Raw genomic sequence first — 21,033 nt, 5'->3', positions numbered from 1 at the left:
CTCTAATCATTAAAAAAATTATCATTAGTCCCAAAAAATCGATTGCCCGCTTTCACAGACAAGGCTTAAAGGAACAGTCATCCCCAAAAAATATATAAATAAATATATATATATTGTCTCCATTTAATCACCCTCAAGTTGTTCCAAATCTTTTGTAGTTCCAAAGATGTCTCCAATTTTTTTTTGTTCTGATGAACACAGAGAAAGATATTTGACCAAACCGTTCTTGACCAGACTACCATAGTAGGAAAAATTGCTTTATAAATTTTCCTACTATGGTAGTAAATGGTGGCAAATAACTGTTTAGTTACAAGCATTCTTCCAAATATCTTTGTGTTCATCAGAAAAAAGAAATTCATACAGATTTTGACAGAATGTTGGGACTTTAAGTCTAATCCCAGACTGAAATGCATGTTTGAGCTGTCCCAACTGGAAGAAACTTGAACATACCTTAAATTACCTAAACATTCAGACAAGTAATGGTATTCTAAGGTAAAGCTGCCTAAATATCTGATTAAAGCCTAATCCAGATTTATAAACCATCTGTGAAACCGGACATTTACATCTTAAAATTAATTGACTTCCAAACTACTACAAAAAATAACACTCAACAAATGTTATATAATATATATACAATATAATCATATTCAGGTCATGTTTTATAGATTTTTTTATTAAAGGTGTACACAAAATTGGAAACATTATGTCTTTGTGCTAATTTGACATGAAAACAGTAACCATACACACAAATGAGGCAAAACAATCTGTCGTAGCTTTTTATTAGCCAGTTGTATTTACAAATCATCTTTTAATGGTAAATTATCAGTAATCATCTGTAAATATACATTGGCAAGCCTCCCCTTCCACACAGATCATGAACATAAATCATATTTTAGAAGCAATACAACAGATTTTTTAACTTTCTCTTTTCAGTGGCTGAACAAACACAGCCAGAGTATACACTGAATGTGCTACTAGCTACAAAGTGGCTTTGATCTGCTTGTGGCCTAATAATGTGTTTTAACATACATGGACCAAAGACAGTTAAATGGGTGTCTTGCTAATCTTTCAGCTTTTATAAAGGTACTATATGTTTGGGGTAGAAATTGCTCACTGATTTTTTCCCAAATGTAAGGCAGTTGGATCTATCTTTTGACTACTACATCCGAAAAACTTTGGAGAAAAAAAACTGTTAAAGAATACAGAGAAGTCTTTTCTCAGGATTTGTCTCCGAGCTGGCTTGCAAGGCAAAGATTGTCAAGATTTTGCTTTAAAGTCTTGTTAATAAAGAATCTGTAAGGACAGTGCAGTTCAGAACAAATAAAAGACTAAATCCTAACCTGTTGTCAGGTCACTAGACGTTCATGTGTAACATAATATTATACAATACATCAATGAATCAAATGAGATTTTTTCCTTTTTTAAATGTAATATTGCGGTTTATGTCAACCAGTCTTTGTATTACTTTTTGCTGTAAGAATGTGCATCAAGTTATTTTATTTTAGTTTGCTTTAACATTGCATATGTTGTGGTATTACAATATGGATGGTGCCATACACACAAAGTACAAATTTGATTTCAAAACGACTTTGTTTTATATTTGAAGGCTTTCTGGAATAAAGATAGAGCTCCAGTATTTAGGGAGTGGACAGGCAAGAGAACTGAGATGCAGGTGCAAACAATTAAGAAAAAAAGGCTTATTTTGGTCTGTAAAATCCTACATAAAATAGGTTTTCACTGTTTATTAGTTGCAGTCCCGTTTGTCATTTGTAGACATGGATTTAAGTACTTGTATACTGTGCATTATTCATAGCACAGTGCAGCCTCAAATAAGGTCACGTGAATCACATGCATTTTTGCGGATCATTTTAGCATTTAATCATACATCCACACTGTCATTTACAAACAGGAATAAGCTTAAGTGTGGATCAACGTAGCAAATAATAACTTTTCTAGAAAATACAGAAAGTACTGTGTTGGTATATTCTGTACTATAATCAATTTTTTTCTGAAGCGAATAGTTCAATCTTGATTCTAGTTTATTTTTAAGTGTTTATAAACCTATATGTGCCTCTATTTTTCATGAGATTGTAAAATAAAACCTTACAGAAGTTCTAATATTGGTTCCTTTCGACTACAGAAACTCAATTTGGGAAAAGAAAAGGAAAAATGGAACAGCCAATTCTTATCATTGTTTTGTAAAACAATTAAAACAGTAAGAAATCTGATAAAGCAGGGTATGGAATAAAACATATTACAGCAAAATATTCAAATATTTCTTAAAAAAAATAATCCAGTCCATTATCACAATTCCAACATAATCCACAAGCCCATTTAAAGCACTGATAAATATAAATCCAAATGCATTTTAAATTCTGTATATACTTATATATTTATGGAATATGTAAGTGAATGGAAAGAGAAATGGTGCGTTGTGACATGACAAAGATGTGATTGCAAAACATTCGAAAAAAAGATTTTCTCATCTATGAAATGAAAGAGGCAAAGACATTGCACTTCCTCAGGATAAACTGATGTCTTACATTAGCCTCTTCGCTAAGAAAGGCCGACTTGTAAAGTCCCTTTGTGTTAAAGTGCCCACCATATTAAGTTGGCCCCTCCCATCAGTGGCCCACTTTAAATTGGCTCCTCCCATTCAAGTGCCCAGCTCAGCAGGCCACTTTACTAAGACTGCCGGGCATGACAGTGGCCCAAAGAAACTTGCAAGTAAAACTGTGCAAAAGCGCTTTCTGCCTAATTTGTTGTCCCGTGTGCCTGAAAAGGGCCCTTTATTTCGACATCTCTTGGTCCGCCAAGAATTGCAACATCATTGTGTGTACAGTACAGCTAGCTCAGTGTATAATTCAGACATTTGAATGCGCAGACGCCTCTCCGCCTCACTCTCTGCAAGGAGCGCCTTGCTATAAAACCCGAGAAAAGAATTGTAAAACCATCTTTAAAAGAGTACTGATTCTATAAAGTGGCTTAGCAATCATTCTGACATCTTGACTGTGGCACAAACAAGTAACCTCTATGCTTTTCCCTCTCGCACCTTATCTCGATTCTCTACCGTCCCGCAGACCCCTCAAACAGGCTGATCCTGGCGACTGTAGTGCCGCTGACCGTTCAACTTGTTCATGCAAATGAGATGCATGGAGTCGGGAGTCTGCATGCTTATTGCTCTAAAGACACTGAGAGAAAAGAGAGACAGAGACCAGGACTGCTGTGGATGAAGACACAGATACCAGAGGACAAAGAGGTAGACAGTATTCTAGAAGAGAAAAAGCCAGGAAGAGAGAGAGAAAGAGATAGAGAGAAAGAGAAAGAGAGAGAGAGTGAAGGCATCCAAGGAACCATAAGTTATCGTGCTAGCAGCTTGATGAGGTTGGCGCACATCTCGAAAAACTCTATGGTGTGACTTCCTGGGCGGGGAAGAATCTCTCCCCCGGTGGAATCCACTGAGGAGGTAAGAGAAGAAGCCAGAGAGCCTTCTGCCAGCTTCCCTCCGCATATCGGAGGCGTGGAGGGTGCGGACGCGTTGCCCTTTACCGCATCCTCACATTCGTTCTTGTCATTCTTTAGGGTAGTCCGGTAGTTGCCAACTGAGCCAGAACGATGAGGCGTGGCGGTCCCTGACTTCCCTTCCATCATGTCGTCTGCGTAAAACAGAACAAATATAAGTAATAAAACTGTAATACAGTTAAAGGTCCACTGTATGAAATTTATCGCTGTCTAGTGGTGAGGTTGTGAATTGCAACCAAAAGCTCACTCCAGCCCTCCCCTTCAAAGCACTACGGTGGCTGACACAGAACTAAGATGTCGTCATATTTTCGCTTCTTTGCCAAAGGAGATAACGTATGTATGAAACACGCTCTGTAAAGCAGTTTGTCTGTTTAGGGATACAGTAGAAACAACATGGCAAATTCCATACAGGGGGACCCGCTATATGTAGATAGAAATAGCTCATTTTAAGGTAATAAAAACATAACGCTTCATTATGTAAGGTCTTTATACACCTCTAAAGACATAGTTATGTATATTATATTGCATTTCTGTCAAAAGATCCTCCAAAATAATTACACATTGGACCTTTAAATAAAAGCAAAACAACACCAAACAAAACTCTAAACGTTGTGATTTTACCATCGATGCTCCTGAAGTCCAGTAAATAGGTCCTGCTGTCCACCTGGTAGAGCTGAAGGCTCATCTTGGTGTGCATGCCAGTAACTGGGTTCTTCCTCCGCACCCGCAAGTAATATTGGTTCACAACCTGCAAGACCGCAGAAAAACTAGTCACCAAGACAGAATTTACTGGACAAGAGTTAAGGTCACATTTCTAGACTCTACAAGAAGCTCTAAAACAGCCAAAGATGGAATGTTTCCTAAGATACATTACTAGTCAAATGTTTTAGAATGCTTGATTGAAATGTTTCTCATTATCTTAAAATACTTTCGATCTGAAGGTGTATGATAAAATGTTCAAAATTAGTATAGTTGACAAAAATATAATTGTGCAATATACTTTTTTCATTACAAATAAAAATTGTATTTAATAAAAATGTATTTGAAGAGGATGACTTTGACTGAATAATGAAAAAGACCAGCCAATATCAGCACAGAATGAATGGGAACTCTCAGGGTGAAACCTCAAGAAGCTGCTTGATAAAATGGCAAAATAAAATTTTTGCAAATTCTAGGAAAAAGGTGACTCCACTGAAGAAGCTAAAATATAACGTTTTATTTTTTGTTTAGATTTATTTAATCACAACATAATTCCCTGTTGTGCTATTTCACAGTTTTTATGAGCTTACTGTTTGTGTAAAATGTGCAAATTCCAAACAAAGTATTCCAAAACTTTTCACCGGTAGTATAAAATTGCAAAATTGTCTTTGTACGTATGTACCCATCCTCATCTCCAAGCCTCTCACATAGTGCTATTAGCATTAAAACACTCTTCTAAAACATAGCAAGATCACACCACTCAACCCCAAAAATGAAATAACGCATGATCGTACAAAATTCAAAGTCCAACCCAAACCCCTCACCTTCCACTCGTAGTCCAGCTGCTTCATGGCACGACAGACTTCGCTCATGATGTCATTTGGTCTGCTCTGGCTACGGATCCCCAAGTGCCACTTGGCCCGCCGGACCCCAAGATGCTTGGACTTCTGGGGGTTCAGTTCATCCAGCGTGTGCCGGGGACGGGTCTGAGACTCGGTCATCAGGAAGGGCACTCTTTCGGGGTGAACCTTAACGGTGTGGTGCGCGGGCAGATCATCCAGGAAGCTGTCGGGTGGACTGGAGGCCAGATAGAAGTCTTTGGCCTCGCTCATAATGCGGCGGTTGTCTATGATCAAGTGATAGGCAACAGCAAGAGGATCATGGTGATTTCGACTGCAATGGATGATAGAGCAAAGTAGAGGTGAGGGAGGAACTGTAAGGTGGTATACTTCAAAATGTAGACAACGGTGGATGCCGTTGGAAGGGCTGAAAGCTTGATGGATAACTTTCCTTTACCTCAACTGGTGCTGACTACAACAAAGTCAAAGGTTTAACTCCAAGGAATTTAAAGTGATAGTTCAACCAAAATGGAAAGTTCTGTCATCATTTACTCAACCTCTTGTCATTTCATAACCTGTATGACTTCTTTCTTCCACAGAACACAAAAGAAGATATTTTCAAGAAAGTTGGTGTGCAAGTGAATGGGTGCCAGTTAACAACATTCTTCAATATATCTTCTTTTATGTTATGCCAACAAATCAATATTTGACATGAGAGCTACCTCGACAAACACAACACTGCAACAAAATTGATCCAAAAGCAGAAGAGCAGACAAACCTGTACAGACAATTGAGCACCTCCTCTTCCGTGCACTCAAACTTTTCACACACCTCCTTCAGCGCCTCCTCATCAATCATGTTGCTACTGTATGCAGCGTCCTCTGGAAACAGATACTTGGGGAGGTCTTGTTTAAACCACTCATCTTCCCTAAAAAAAAAAGGAGCGCAACAAACAAAAACAGAATTTCATAATAAGTAACTGATGCCTTCACATTTTTCCAAATCATGCTCCACACACTGAAATCGTTTTGGCATGAATAAGCAGAATGAACAGCACTGGTGGATTTCTGACCGAATCTCTTTAATGGTGGCTCTCTTCATGGGGTCCACCTGGAGCATGTGCTTCAAAAGGCTAATGACAGAGGGGTTCAGGTACTGAGGTGTGAAGAAGATGCCATCGCAGATCTTCTTAAACAGTGTTGGCACGTGGTCATCGTCGAACGGCAGCGTTCCGCACAGCAGAGCGTACAAGATCACCCCGCTGCTCCAGATGTCCACCTCAGGCCCTGCATATAACCTGAGTCAGAAGAGCTGAAGATTAGTTAAAATATAACCTGAATGATCAGCCTCAAAATATACTAGCAGTTTAAAAACATCACAGACGATCATAACAGAATGCATTATGGGTAGGATAATAGCCCCAACAAAAAGTTTGCGAAATAAACATATTATATACAAAATATATATGCATGTACTGCGCTTAATAATTATGTATATATAAACACACACACATATATAATTATAAGATTTTTTTTTAAATATGTAAATATAATATAAATTAAATAAAAATATAAAAATGAATATTCACATGTAACCATTTCTTATATTTTTACATGCATGCGTGTGTATTTATATATGCATAATTATTATACACAGTTCATGCACATATGTTATTTATTTTGCAGCCCTATAGGATAACACACAAAGGCAGAAAGGAATAAGAATCGAAAAACAACTGTGGGGTAAAACCATAGTAAACAACAGAGAGGCAGAGAAGAGTACCTTCCAGAGATGACCTCAGGAGCAGCATAATTTGGAGAGCCGCAACTCGTCCTCAAGAATTCTCCATCCGACATCATGTTTGACAAACCTGTGCAAGGAAACAAAGTGTAACTCAAACTACATAAAGAAAGAAAATCCACCGTAGTTGGGGACAGCAATGTAATCTTTAACATTCACATACCAAAGTCTGCAATCTTGGCATTCATGTTCGCATCCAGCAGGACGTTCTCAGGCTTCAGGTCTCTGTGCACCACCATGTGTCTGTGACAGTAATCCACTCCAGAGATGATCTGCTGGAACAGACGCCTGCTCTCCTTCTCATCCAACTGACCCGAGAGAAGCACAAGACAAATGTCTTCATGTATTATTCATTTCATGTAATATCATGTATTAGTTGTATCGCTTTAGTTCTCCTGGTGAACATCTATTGTGCTGTTTTGTGCATTCTTAGGAAATTACAGTGGCTTCACAAATTCAGAAAATAAAGGTCTACCTTTCCGTTTTTACAGATGTAGTCAAAGAGTTCTCCTCCTGAAACATATTCCATCACCATGAAGATGTCTGTTGGTGTGCTGATCACTTGATAACTGTCAAGCAAAGTGATTTGTAATGAGTGCATAAATATGATGAATCCAGATTTACACAGATTATTGCAATCACTAGTCTCTATTGAGATGCCATAATGAAAACTTCATTGGAAATTGGCAGTGATCACTGTAACACTATTATAAGAGAAGCTAAATCTTCTGTTCCCATCATCACACTGGACTGGAGAACCTATACAGACATGATATGGCTTCTGTTTGTAGTTTAAACCACCAAGACTTACCCACTCAAGATTGGTATCTACGTAAAGTTTAGAATTGATCTACTCTCCACAACGTCATTACAGCGATAAGCCAATAATAAAGAACATTAAAACAAACCTGTTTCTTCTTAGCAACAGCCTGCTAAAGCATCTCTGATTAACAACTTCAAATGCCATTTTATCAATATTTTGATTTTTTGGCACCCTCAGATTCCCCCCGCAGTTTTAAATAGTTGTATCTCGGCCAAATATTGTCCTCTCCTAATACCATACACCAATGGAAAGCTTATTTACTTAGCTTTCTGATTATGTATAAATCTCAATTACGAAAAATTGACCCATAAGACTGGTTTTGTTGTCCAGGGTCACATATAATTAATGTATATACATATCTTCTGTCCAAAGTAAATGCATGTGGTTTAGATTATGGGAAATTATACTGGGACTGTAAAAAACCCTAGCCCAATGAAACAACAGGCAAACAGACACACAACAGTTAAAGTGAAAGAGAAAAACAAAGTAATAAATGGTTTAAACCAAAGGAAAGGATTAAATGCTTCTCTATAAATGGGAGGAAATGGAAATCCCCTCCCTCTTCTCCATCCTTTATAATTCCATGCATGTGTTGCCCCATCCCAAGCCACCAATAAACCACAGAGGAATAAAAACAAAAAAGCATACATGCATGCACGTCTCCAGGGAGATCACCCCAAAATTCCATACAGAAACATAGGCCCTTTCTCATTTATCCCTAACATGTTCAATAAAAACACAAACAATTACTACAAATTTCAAAAAAATTATATATTGAAAAAGCTCATGTTATAGTGCCGTTATTGATATTAAGTGAAACAATATTCTAACATGGAGAAGAGAAAAAAAGAAACTCATGGAAAAGGTCTTTTGTGGTTCTGAACGTGAGCATGAGAAAAACAACAGGTAAGAAAAAATGAACGGATTAAAAAGAGATTGCACCTTAATTCTCAGTTTTAACGCCAGGCCATAACATTACTCACAGCTTGATTATATGCGGGTGACGGAAGAGTTTGAGGTTCTGGATCTCACGGCGAATCTTTCCCACCACATCCAGACTGCGAATCTTCTGCCGGTTCAGTATCTTCACCGCCACCTGGTGCTTGGTCAGCTCATGTTGGCCAACTGCATAAAGAGGAAGAAATGTTTGTGAAGGTTTTATTCAGATCAATAATGTACATTTAAAGCGTAGACAGACATAATTGGATGATTTCATTTTTCACAAAAAGTTTTATTTGTACACAGATCAAATAAAAACCCACACTGATGAGCTTCTGATAAAAGGAGAACCATGTCAAATTACTTCACATAAGGAACATACAACATTGGAAAGCCATATTACACATGCAAGCTGATTTTTAAAAAAATAACCTGTTAGTCAAAAAGTCTGAAAGATATTGTAATCTCAATCTGAACTGACAAATCAGGAAAAGTCTTGAGATTACTGTATAGTGGTATAAAAGTGTGAGGTTTATCATACATTATAATGCAAATTAGATTTTGTCATAAACTATTTTAAGAAAGCTTAGCTTCACTACTGTTTGCAAAAAGCCTTGCCAAGAGCCAACAAGCTTCCTTTTGCGGAATCCTGCTGTTTCAGTAACAATACATTAAATAGGTCCTAGAAACGCTGTATGATTTCTTTTCCATGATCAACATTGAAAAACATCTTGCCTGTGTGGACTAGACTGCTCTAGTTATGTATTAACATAAAGGCAGTTGTGCAGAGCAAAGTTTGTGTATATATGTTGACTGACTACAGAGTGACTCACTAAATCTTCAGACCTCACACATAACCATTAGTACAAGTACTGGATGGATTATAATAAGGAAAAGACAAGCTTCTCCGAAGACATTTTATGTAGGCAGCAGGGTGTCTTAACCACTCTTATGCTTTCCAAATATCATTCAGCACGTAAACACAAGACTTCCTGTTTCGTATTCTAGCAATACGAGATTTCCACAAAACATCCCTGTCCTTGCATCAGATTGTAAAAACAACAGAATAAGGAAAGAATGGACTTTTATAAATGATAAAACACTGTTACGAATGTGAAGTGAAGTGACCTATTAGTCAGATATGGTGACCCATACCCGAAATGTGACCTCTGCATTTAACCCATCCAGAGAGTAGTGAACACACACACAGCAAGTGGTGAACACACGTACACCCGGAGCAGTGGGCAGCTATCACTGCAGCGCCCGGGGAGCAAGTAGGGGTAAGGTGCCTTGCTCAAGGGCACCTCAGTCGTTACCTGCCGGCTCTGGGAACCGAACCGGCAACCTTCTGGTCACAAGTCCGACTTTCTAACCATTAGACCACGACTGCTCTAAATGTTCATTTAGACTACCAACTTTTAGGGATGCACAATAAATTATCGGCCGATAAATGATCATTTTTAATGTTATCGGAATCGGCCGATGATAAAATTTAGACCGCTAAATCATTTCCTCAGGTTAAACTCCTTCAGCTGCACGCTGCTCACGGTTAAAATACTGTACAGTACTATCTTTCTGTTGTGATCATTCACTTACTGCTATTAGCAAAACTTTGTTGATGTAGGTGCAGTATGTAGATAAAGTATTTACAAATGTGTAAATTATAGGAACAAAAGCATATTGTTTGAATCAAACTGTTGTCTGAATGCTGTCTGTTTTGAGACCTGTTAGAGACCTGGTTTGAGACCTGGAAGAACATCTATAATTTGTTTATTAAATAAAAAAATATACCAGAAAAGTTTGAAGGTTAAAGAACCGTTAACTAGCGTAAAGTAGGCTTGGTACATGATTTTCAAGGGGGGAAAGAGAACTAATGGTTACCTTGTTTTCTGCAGTCAATGTTTTCATTTATCGGTTATTTGCTTCCAATGTTAAATATTTATCGGTTATCGGCCAACAATGTACATATCGGTGCATCCCTAGTAACTTTATTTTGTTATTCCATCTATTGAGACTTTCTGTCGAGCTGCATCAATGGTTGACATCCACAGTGAAGTCTGGTATAAAAAGACAGCTGACCTTGGCAGGAGCACACCTATCAATCCCCATAAAACTGCAACTTCAGAATACTAACGTTAATCACTCTATAAAACCAGAAGCTAACCAGGTTAGCAACTACCAACACTTCTATAAACCACACAAGTACAACATAACACATGCATGCAAGAATTCTGACAGACAACCACAGATCAACTGACACTATCTAACAGTAAAAGAAGAAAGCGTTTATCTTTAATGTTGTTTCCTGTCTACACACAGCCAACATTAACTGTTAGCCAACAAGTGCAGCTGCTGCTTTAGCCGAATTTAACGTTACAGGCTCGATCATTCTCCGCTTCCCTTTAATGTCTTCGATATACGACGATCGTGCAAAAGACAAAACATTTTTAACGGCTTTACCTTTGACTTTTCCAAACGTTCCCACTCCTAAAGTGTCTCCGAGGATATAATGTCCGATTTTCACCCTGCCTTCATGTTTCTGTTTGTCCGTCGCCATCTTCGCTCTGAGGCCCTACCTGAGAGGCAGAAGAGAGGGACGGGCCGCGGGCGTCTCTACTGACGACTACCGGTACACACGAGACTCGAGCGCCAAAATACAATCCCCAAATCCTTTGTTACAAACCCCTTGTTAATATTTCGTTTTATTAGATACGAGTAATACAACATGTTTTTATAACATTTTCCAGCAAGATACTGCTGGTGCTAATTAGCCGAACCTTGCCCCCCTGAAAAAAACACAACACGAACGTATCACGATTTGCTCAGGGATATTATATAGATACATTCATATATGAGGCAGAAGACATGTTTTTATTAATGAGTCAATTTAAATGAAAGCATCATATTTGTGTAAAAAACTATATTAAGTGTACATTTTTCGTGTATTATATAGATACGTTCATATATGAGGCAGAAGACGTGTTTTTATTCATGAGTAAATTTAAATGAAAGCATCATATTCGTGTAAAAACTATATTAAGTGTAAATTTGTCGTTGCATTTAAACACATTTGGCCAGCAGATGTCCTCAGTGTGCAGTATACATGGATTCAGACAGTTTGTCACTTGTCATTGTAGACAAACCATCTAGAAATAAATTAAACATAAAGAATACATTTTTTAAAGATTTTCAAAATGTCTCTTTGTTGGTAAAACAACCTTTCTTTGTTGTCAAGTCTCTTATTTACATTTTTTTTCTCAACTTCTAACACACAATTCATGAAACAATTCACCATTTTCTCACAACTATAAATACATTCTCAGAACTATACACCAACTTGTACAAACCTCAGACTTCCATGTCAAAAAAAAATATTCTAGTCAAAAACATATTCTCTGATGTCAAAAAACGTTGGCCTCAAACTTTGGCCTCCAATGATTGCCTACAAGATCTACAAATAGGCCTACACAGACTAGTTTTTTGCCTAATGAACACAATGAGATCAATTCAAAACACTGTTACTAAAACCTCTTATTGGGGTTCAAGAATATAGTCATTTGACAGCTCAGTGTCTATTACAATATACAGCATAAAAGAGTGATAGAGCAAAATGCAACAACGAGCTTTAGGGAAAAATACTTTCATTACACTATGTAAAATAATCTTACATAGATGAAGTAGATGATCTTACAAGATAAGAAAAGTTCAAGAAGCAAAGAACAATATGAACTGGGTATGCCACACAATGCAGTATACTCTCAATTTCATAAATAAATATGGCAACATCTGCTCCTTTGGCCCAATTTCGTAAAAATATAGGCTACTATTGCAGTATCTTGGTCTTTTGCCAAATGTATCAGTTTTAGTGTGCTAGCATTCGAGAAGAATTCTAAAATATAGACCTATATTGCTGCAAACGTACTTTATTGCCTCAAGATATTTAAATGTCTGATTCAAATTCTTACAAGCTATATGTGAAATGAGGCTTTCCTATACACAGCATTATGTCTCATTGTAACATTTTTTATGTTTTCTGCAATTTCTCATTCACCACTCCCTAACAGGTCAAAATCACTGCATTTATATAATATAGGCTGGTGAAAGCAGGCAGTAAAACATCACATCAAACAAAGGCACAAATACAGAAGTGCTTTATTGTATTTAATAAGCAAATTTATTTGCATTTATTTTGGAATATGCCATCACATCAAATGATTAGGATTTAAAGAATGTACAAGAGAATAAGAAATTGAGTTGGAATTTTTAGTGTTTAAATATAGGAACAATAATCTATCAAATACAGGCAAAACTATAATAACAATAAATAAATGCAACATATTCTGTTGCTTTTGTGTTTTTAGGAACTATTTATTAAGTTAAACGCATAAAAATAAAGTAAAAATGCTATTTTTTATGTATTAATATATTTTAAAAGATTATGAAATTAATGGACGTTAAGAAACCATCAAATGTTTTTTTGGCTTTAGTTTCTGCGTAGAACCACACAGCAAAGATGATCTAGTTTCCCGTTTTTTAAAATGCGTATGAGAAAATTATTGACTAATGAATCTGAAGGAATTGTGCTAAACAATTCACTGCTTTGAAAAAGGCAAATTTTCCTTGTTTTGAAAATGTCCGACACCAAAATGCACAGCAACCTCATGAGTGGATATATAGGCTATAAACCTAATCTTAACTAATGTCAATTTGTGGTGAGCCACATTGTGTTTCTTAACTCACTTTTAAGAATAATTAACGGTACTAAAATGTTTGAATAAAAACTGTGATCTAAAAATTTTGTAATCCATGCCAATGTGATATTTCAATACTCATAACTAAAACGTTTGAGAACCACGTATGCAGTTCATTTAGGTCTTGAATTGAGTTGAATAGACATTACATTTAACTAAATTAAATTGAGGTTAACAAATTACAATGCTCAATAATAAAAAACAGTTTTATAAAAGTTTGTTCCTTTTATCTATACCACACAAGACAAAACTTACACATTGGAGCAGCTTGATGAACCTTTTATTTTGCTTTTAAGACAAACATAACCTCATGTTTTCTCCTCATGTTTTAGTAACCTGAAGACCATCAAAAAGTCAACACAGTTTACAGTAAAATAAACTTTCTGATGTTTAGATAAGCTAATATTGGTAACGATTAGGTTCATTCACATCCCTTGGTTGATTCACTGATTGGAAGATCACGACAACGAAGGCAATAAGAGAGATGAGCCCTAATAAAAAGGCGCCGATGTTTAAGCGACGAGCTTTGTCTCCATAGGCTTTGGCAGCAGTGAAGTCTCCTCGAAGTCTGCTGTCCCTGGCCTGACACACAATTATATATGTTCATGTGATTATTAATGACAATAATTTGTTTATAATGATTTTAAAAAATGACATGTAATGATGCAAAAATCATATTTGTCACATTCTGCTCACCTTCACTGAGTTTGAAAAAGCATAAAGCGCAAGGCATGGATTACAGCATCGGATGTTAAATGTGGAAAAAATAATGTCATCGTTGAATTCCTGCTCAGTAATTGGAATCCTTACAGAGGTCTCCATGTTCATTCAGCACCAGAAACCCGGTGACAGTCTCACAGTGAGGTGTGTCGATGTTCAGCTCTGTGTTGCAGGGCTACAACTGATGTGGATGCAGGTATACAGTAACTAGCAAATATACAGAAAGTAGGTCATGTGTTTTTTAGAGGTTTCAATGTGGTTTCCAAAATTCCGATAAACAGTAGGTCTATACTTTCAAATGAGGGTTTACAAGGTTACAATGTTTCTGCACAAGTATGAGAAAGTGCATTTCCGCTGTTCTCACAGTAGCCCTCAGAGTAGCATCAGAGTAAACCTAGCTGGCCTACATTTTGTTTTGCAAGGCTTTGTGCATCTTTAAATTGAAGACTTGTATTAGCTTTTGGTGGCTGTGCAAACATTTTCACGAGAAGGTCTCAAAGTTTAGTGATTAAGATAATTTATATAAAAATGCTTTCAGAAGCATTTTAAAATGGCAATATAAGGGACACAAGAGAACATTGTTTAACCTCAATCTGGAACCTCAACAGTAGCTTTACCACCCCATACTCTGAATAAATCTTGTAGTACTGCAGAATTATTACTATTTTACATAATTTAGATCATTCTTGTGGTGCTAATTAATTGTACTTTCACTGAAGGTAAAATAATGCTTCTTCTTTAAAACAGAGGTTCATTCGTACCTCTTGCGTTTCTGTTATTAAATAAGAACAAGCCACAGATATTACATTGTCTATTTACACCTATAAATTGTAATACATAAATAATAACAGTACAAACACATCATTTCATTTCGTAGTTCAACCTGTAAGGGGTTTGCTACTTTGATAACTTTGACTAGTTATTTTAATCTAAATATTAGGAGGCAAAATTACTATTATTTAATTTTCACATGGTTGCAGCATGCAGACAACACTCTTAAAAAATGTGCTTAAAAGGTTCTTCACAGCGATGCCATAGGAGAACCATTTTTGGTTCCACAAAGAACCATTCAGTCAAAGGTTCTTCAAAGAACCATCTCTTTCTTACTTTTTTATAATCTGAAGAACCTTTTTTCACCACAAAGAACGTTTTGTGAAACAGAAAGGTTCTTCAGATGTTAAAGGTTCTTTGTGGAAGCACCCTTTTTTATAGTGTATAGTATATGCTGGAACATTTTATTTTCCATTATTTTTAAATCCACATTATTTTACAGTGGTTTTCGCTCAAATAAATTATTATTGTTGGCCCAATACATACACAATTTTAATATTAATGTCTTTTTTATGTGTATTCATATAGGACTATTTTAGTTTACATCTGTTTGATAATCTAAGAAGACTTCAGACACCCATAACCTACTATCAGGTTACAAAGTGTATCACCCACTCCTGGAATACGTCAGTTTCCATTTACAAGAAACCAACAAAAACTGGGTCATTAGGGCATAAAAAAAGGAGAATTTCAGTATTTCATCATCAAGAGTCATTCAATGTTCACCAATCTTCCAAGATTGATAACTATATCTAACTCTGCTACAAAACAGAAATTCAACACACAGAAGCATACATTTAATAAATATTATTTTAACATTATTATATTCAATTATGCCACAATAACAGCTAGGCTTTTCAAAGACGAAACTTGTAAATATACATTTCAACATTTCATTTTCAAAAATCTCTGGCAAATCCAGCTACTCACTGCTACAACCAAATTTTTTAACAAAATGGTGGATTGATTAAAACGTAACATTAATCATTATAATCATCGTTGCAAGACCCCCAAAAGTCCCTTTACTGGTCATTTTAAAATTTGAAATTTGATTTTAAAAGAGAACATGATGATTGAAAGAAACTCACTCGCTGTATTATGCAGCCACTAATATACTCTCAAACATGTTTCCAAGTCATCAAATGCGTGTACTAAAATGACTACACTACTATTTCGCCCCCTTTTGTATTCTTGCATCTATTGCCATGTACTGGCCCTGCAGATACTTTCAACCTATAACAAGCCTACAGGACAAACAAAGATTTTTCTTTAAAAAAAATCCACTTGTCCCAAAATTACATCATAAAATTCTGATGGGGCTCAGATTGTCTCTGCAAAGAATTTACTGATTTTATTTGCTGTCACTCCACTGTCTCAGGATGACCTCTGCTGCTTTAAGTGTTGAGTCCTCCTATTAAAGGCAACAGATGAAATAGTTGACATTAAATGAAACTGTATGCTCTTTACAAAGGTGTTTAGAACTACATATCACAATAACAATCTATTTTCTTTGTCCAGTTTTCATGCATCATTCACTTGCATAAACCTGCAACACTCTCCAAATCATTTATTTAAAAAATGGTGCTGTCAAAGTTCATTTTGTATCATTTTAATGCATTGAATTGATTGAAATAAGTTATTGAATCTTATTATTTATATAATCGACAGTCACACTAATTATGCAATTATATTTATTAAATGCGTGTCACAGAGTAATTTGTTTCACGTCATGCATCATGTTTGTTTTAGCAGCATGAGATCAGCAAAAGCAAGTATTAGTTCAGGAACTAGTGCATGACTGTTTGTGCCGCCATGGTCAAAATACCTTTACAAAGCAGAATCTGATGTATTTCTGGAAGTTTTCTCTGTGTTCTGGGCTATAGAATGCAGACACTGGGATAGTGGCCAGTCCCTATGCAGAAGTGAAGAATATTAATTTTACAGGTGTTTTAATCATAGACACTAGCACAAAAAAAAAACATTGATCCATACTTAATACCCATATCTTTACTTACCTTTTCTTTTATGAGCCATTTAACAAATCTGTAGTCATAGGGTTCATCTTTAGTACTGGTGTCAGTGAGGTCGACCTCTTAAAAAAACATTTAAAAGCAAACAGCTAATGTACAGCTTTGTTATACTGCAAAAATTATAAAAAGAAGCACTCATTGCATTATAGCTAGACATGCTCCCAGGTATAAAAACGTTCTCTAAATCACTGTATATTTTCCCCTTTGTCTTATTAGTTTAAAATTCTGTATAAGTTTCATACCAATCATTTCCTTTTTAAATACTTTGTACTACAGCTTTTCTGGAACTTACTAAGATTTGAGATATCTGCTATCATGAAGTATCCTCCCTGAGGTATGATAGGGTTCAGACCGATGCTCCTCAGACAGTCTGCCAACCTGAGACGCTTTTCATGAAGATGGGCAGGTAGCTGCTGGAAGTAGCTTTCCTCTGTTCCAAATACATCATATTCCCTCTGAAAACCTACAGCTACAGCCTCCTTCAGAACAACAGTGTCACACCAGTGAGAAAATGTTATATGCTTCAACCCCATTACACAGATTTTGCGTTTTACCTGAGCAGCTGTGGCACAGTGATACACAGAATTCTGATGGACGGTTTTTAGATGCTTCAGGATGAGGTCTGATCCTATTGCCCATCCCACCTACAATAAAATGTTGTGGTTATTTAATGCCTAAATTAAACGTGATCTAAAACAAACTATTGGATTCCTAAACGATTAATATCAATATAATGAGTCTGACCATTGTAAAAGATCATATCGTAAAAGATGACATATACAGTAGAACGCTGAACCACTAAGCCCAGATGGAGTTGGCTGATTTTATTTCTGCTCTGATTTTGGGGCAAAATCTGCAGAATAATGAGGTAGGGCAGTGGTTCTCAAACCTTTTCGTTGTAAGGCCCTCTTTGTGTAGAGTTTATTGCTTTGCTGCCCCCCCAAATAAAACTGTATAATCTTCAACTTAGAATTTTAATTAAACTAAAAACATCTGATGTTTGACTGCATAAAATTTATGATAAATTTGTATATTTCATATAATGCCACAAAATCTGTGGCCCCCCTGGATCCATCTTGGGGCCCCCAATTTGAGAACCACTGAGGTAGGGAATTATGTTTCCTACACACCTACTAATTGATAGTTAAAAGAAAATAAGTTTTCCAAATCCCCCCAAAAATGTAACGGCTTACCTTCCACCCAGTGGCACTGAAAGTCTTGCCAGCACTTCCAATAGTAACAGTGCGTTCCCACATACCCGGAAGGCTGGCTAGCAAAGAACATTATGTTACTTTTTAAGAAACTATTTGTTGGCATGCATATTACCATCTTACCGATTTTCACATGTTTTGTTCCATCATATGTTAGCCACTCGTACACCTCATCACTAATGCAAACAACATCATGTTTGATGCATAAGTCAGCAATCATCTCCAGTTCCTCCCGCAGATACACCTGCAAGAAACCCCAGTTGAGCAGGAGTTAGCTCAAGCTTAACACATATAGTATTAGATATTTCAGTTTGTTGAAATAGGACCAGTATAATGAATCTCGCAAAGAAAGGGTCATTTTGCACCCCCGTCTAAATGTTACTCATATTCGGTATCAAATGCAAATTTAGATTTTATTTAATATAAAAATGATTATGAATGACAACTATGTTCATGTTATTTCAAAGAAAAGTGTGCATTCTTTTTATTTGTAGGGGTTTGGGTAACACCAAATTTGTCCCCATTTTTTTTTATGATGACCTCACCTTGCCAAGTGGGTTATTAGGAGTGTTTATGACAATGGCTTTGGTACAAGGAGTAAATTTACTCTTTAACTCTTCAGGAGACAATACCCACTCAGCACTGGACGTAGCTGGACCACTGCCTTCTCTCTATAAATACACAGCAAGTATTATTTTAAATAAACATTCTGATCTCGGCTCAAATAAATCTACTCAAATAATACATACAGGTTTGAGAGGCACATAGACAGCTGTTCCTCCTGCCATCTTTACCATTGGTTGATAACAGTCAAAGAAAGGCTCCACAATAATAACCTGTTTGGGAAAATGAGATGCACTCAACACCAGAGTGGTGAAGCAGGGCTCTGACTGTACAATGGATAAACAGGACAGACTAAATGGGTAAGTCCTGTATTCTTAGTGCCTTAATAACTTACCTCATCACCTTCATCAATAAGAGCCTGAAACGTGCAGAAAAGAGCTTGATATGCTCCTACTGTGACCAGGACATCCTCCATTGGATCTATTTCTTGGCCAACAATTCTACTGTAGAACTTGGCCAGGATCTTCACAAGAGCAGGATGGCCCTGTTTGTCAGCCATATCATTAGATTGGCTATTATATTATACATTCAGACAATCATCTATTAAACGTGTTTTACGACATATCTTGCAATTACTCAATGTTGGAGATATAACCAACTACAGTACAACACAAGGTAGAACCTGTACATTAAAAGTCTTACAAAAGCACGTGTGTACTGGTGCATGGGGACCCCTCCATTCACCGCTTTGCAGAAGGCCTCTTGAATGAAACTAGGTGGGGAGAAATCAGGAAATCCCTGTCCCAAGTTTACTGGCTTATAGTCTGCAGCCAGCTGAGTGAATTCCACCCTAAAATAATAAAAAAAGTTTTTAATATCAAAATGATTTAAAGTTAATTTACTTAAAGGAACAGTTCACCCAAAATGAAAATTCTGTCATCATTACTCACCCTCAAGTTGTTCCAAATCTGTATACATTTCTTTGTTCTGATGAACACAGAGAAAGATATTTGGAAGAATGTTTGTAACCAAACAGTTCTTGGCCACCATTTACTATCATAGTTTAGGAAAAATTTCTTGGTAAATTTCTTTGTTCTGATGAACACAGAGAAAGATATTTTGAAGAATGTAGGAAAGCAAACAGTTCTGGGGCACTTTTGACTATCATTGTAATTTCTCCTACTATGGTAGTCAATGGTGGCCAAGAACTGTTTCGTTACAAGCATTTTTCAAATACCTTTCTCTGTGTTCATCAGAACAAATAAATGTATACTTGAGGGTAAGAAAATGATGACAAAATTATTATTTTTTGGTGAACTGTTCCTTTAAGTAAATTAACTTTAAATCATTTTGATATTAAAAACATTTTATTATTACTGTGCAACAGCATTTACTGGTTTGTGAAAACAAGCAAAGCTATATAGACAAATATACCATATGTGTCCTATGGTGTGACCACAAAAAACAACTACTCCAATGAAGATAAACCTTTACTATGCTGATTTATATTATAAATATAAATAATATATTATTAAAAGTGTATTTTCTAAATGTTTGCTATCACCATAGGACACATGTATATTTGACAACTACACAAGTCACCTGCTTTAAACACTTACAAGTCTGTTTTTGCCATAACATCCTACTTACCATATATTTTTGTCAATGCCTTCAATCCTCCTTGCGTGCAGCTTGCGAGACATGATTATCTGCATATAAACAAAGCGCATATTAGGAAGTACGACGCCACAAGAACAGCAAACCACGAAAGCAATATAATCAGATACTGCCATGAACCGAGTGTGAAATGAAACATACCTTATGATGAAAACGCGAAATTAACAATCTGATTGAAACTGAAGCTCCATTTACTGCCTGTCTCCTCCACATACCAGTTTGTCGAAAGCACCTTCACACCAGTTATAAACCAGTCATAAAGCCGTGTAAATCAGCAACACATACTGTGAACGATTAGTTACAACACATCTCTTGCATTTGGACTCTGTCATCCTTTAAAAGCCCTGCTGTCAATAATTCCGAGACATTACATACTTGTAAACAATATTTGGATATTCAAAAAGGCAAGCAAGTATTGGTAACGTTAAATGTCATTTTCATGCCGCAACGTAATACGATTTAGACATGACACTATACATGCACAAAACATTCTGCTTTTGCACCAAAACTTTTAACACTTTTCCTACTTTTAAAGACGTCTTCCCAGCCTGAGCCTTTGACCTGAGCGCCACCTCCAGACGCAAGACTTTACTTTTGTAGGACAACTTCCGGTGTGGGCGGAGTCAG

The 21,033-nt window shown here is 36.4% G+C and overlaps 2 protein-coding genes across 4 annotated transcripts; both read right to left on the bottom strand.

Annotated features, from left to right (window-relative positions):
- Window positions 1-662: 662 nt before the first annotated feature.
- prkaa1 (protein kinase, AMP-activated, alpha 1 catalytic subunit) lies at window positions 663-11,243 on the bottom strand. The gene is made up of 10 exons (XM_057354422.1): window positions 11,083-11,243; window positions 8,667-8,808; window positions 7,336-7,429; window positions 7,024-7,168; window positions 6,843-6,930; window positions 6,133-6,357; window positions 5,839-5,988; window positions 5,046-5,394; window positions 4,144-4,270; window positions 663-3,656 (listed from the first exon to the last, which is right to left on the bottom strand). Exons 1-10 carry the CDS (start codon window positions 11,177-11,179, stop codon window positions 3,361-3,363), a joined length of 1,713 nt encoding a protein of 570 aa, XP_057210405.1. The 5' UTR covers window positions 11,180-11,243; the 3' UTR covers window positions 663-3,360.
- A 4,463-nt stretch (window positions 11,244-15,706) lies between these two features.
- On the bottom strand, window positions 15,707-21,030 carry kyat1 (kynurenine aminotransferase 1). Of its 3 annotated transcripts, XM_057354448.1 has the most exons (14): window positions 20,934-21,030; window positions 20,548-20,638; window positions 20,380-20,438; window positions 19,432-19,579; window positions 19,124-19,273; window positions 18,915-19,001; window positions 18,711-18,836; window positions 18,289-18,409; window positions 18,148-18,224; window positions 17,509-17,598; window positions 17,247-17,433; window positions 16,940-17,016; window positions 16,750-16,836; window positions 15,707-16,335 (listed from the first exon to the last, which is right to left on the bottom strand). In XM_057354448.1, exons 2-14 carry the CDS (start codon window positions 20,617-20,619, stop codon window positions 16,276-16,278), a joined length of 1,341 nt encoding a protein of 446 aa, XP_057210431.1. In that variant the 5' UTR covers window positions 20,620-20,638; window positions 20,934-21,030; the 3' UTR covers window positions 15,707-16,275. The 3 variants fall into 3 exon arrangements, with proteins under 3 accessions (XP_057210431.1, XP_057210416.1, XP_057210424.1); XM_057354433.1 differs by having other exon boundaries at window positions 17,247-17,598; XM_057354441.1 differs by having other exon boundaries at window positions 17,247-17,598; window positions 20,548-20,690; window positions 20,934-20,992.
- Window positions 21,031-21,033: the final 3 nt, after the last annotated feature.

This window comes from Triplophysa rosa, linkage group LG2 (genome assembly GCF_024868665.1).
Source record: "Triplophysa rosa linkage group LG2, Trosa_1v2, whole genome shotgun sequence".
Taxonomy (NCBI): domain Eukaryota; kingdom Metazoa; phylum Chordata; class Actinopteri; order Cypriniformes; family Nemacheilidae; genus Triplophysa; species Triplophysa rosa.
This window is presented reverse-complemented; position numbering and strand designations above follow the sequence as displayed.

Coding starts and splice junctions, on each gene's coding strand:
- prkaa1 (XM_057354422.1), bottom strand. CDS start 11,179: ATGGCGACGGACAAACAGAAACATGAAGGCAGGGTGAAAATCGGACAT. Junction 7,169..7,335: donor ACATCTGTAAAAACGGAAAG/GTAGACCTTTAT, acceptor CTCTCGGGTCAG/TTGGATGAGAAGGAGAGCAG. Junction 6,931..7,023: donor TGCCAAGATTGCAGACTTTG/GTATGTGAATGT, acceptor TTCCTTGCACAG/GTTTGTCAAACATGATGTCG.
- kyat1 (XM_057354433.1), bottom strand. CDS start 20,619: ATGTGGAGGAGACAGGCAGTAAATGGAGCTTCAGTTTCAATCAGATTG. Junction 19,580..20,379: donor GGCATTGACAAAAATATATG/GTAAGTAGGATG, acceptor TTATTATTTTAG/GGTGGAATTCACTCAGCTGG. Junction 17,599..18,147: donor TCAGTGCCACTGGGTGGAAG/GTAAGCCGTTAC, acceptor ATTTTATTGTAG/GTGGGATGGGCAATAGGATC.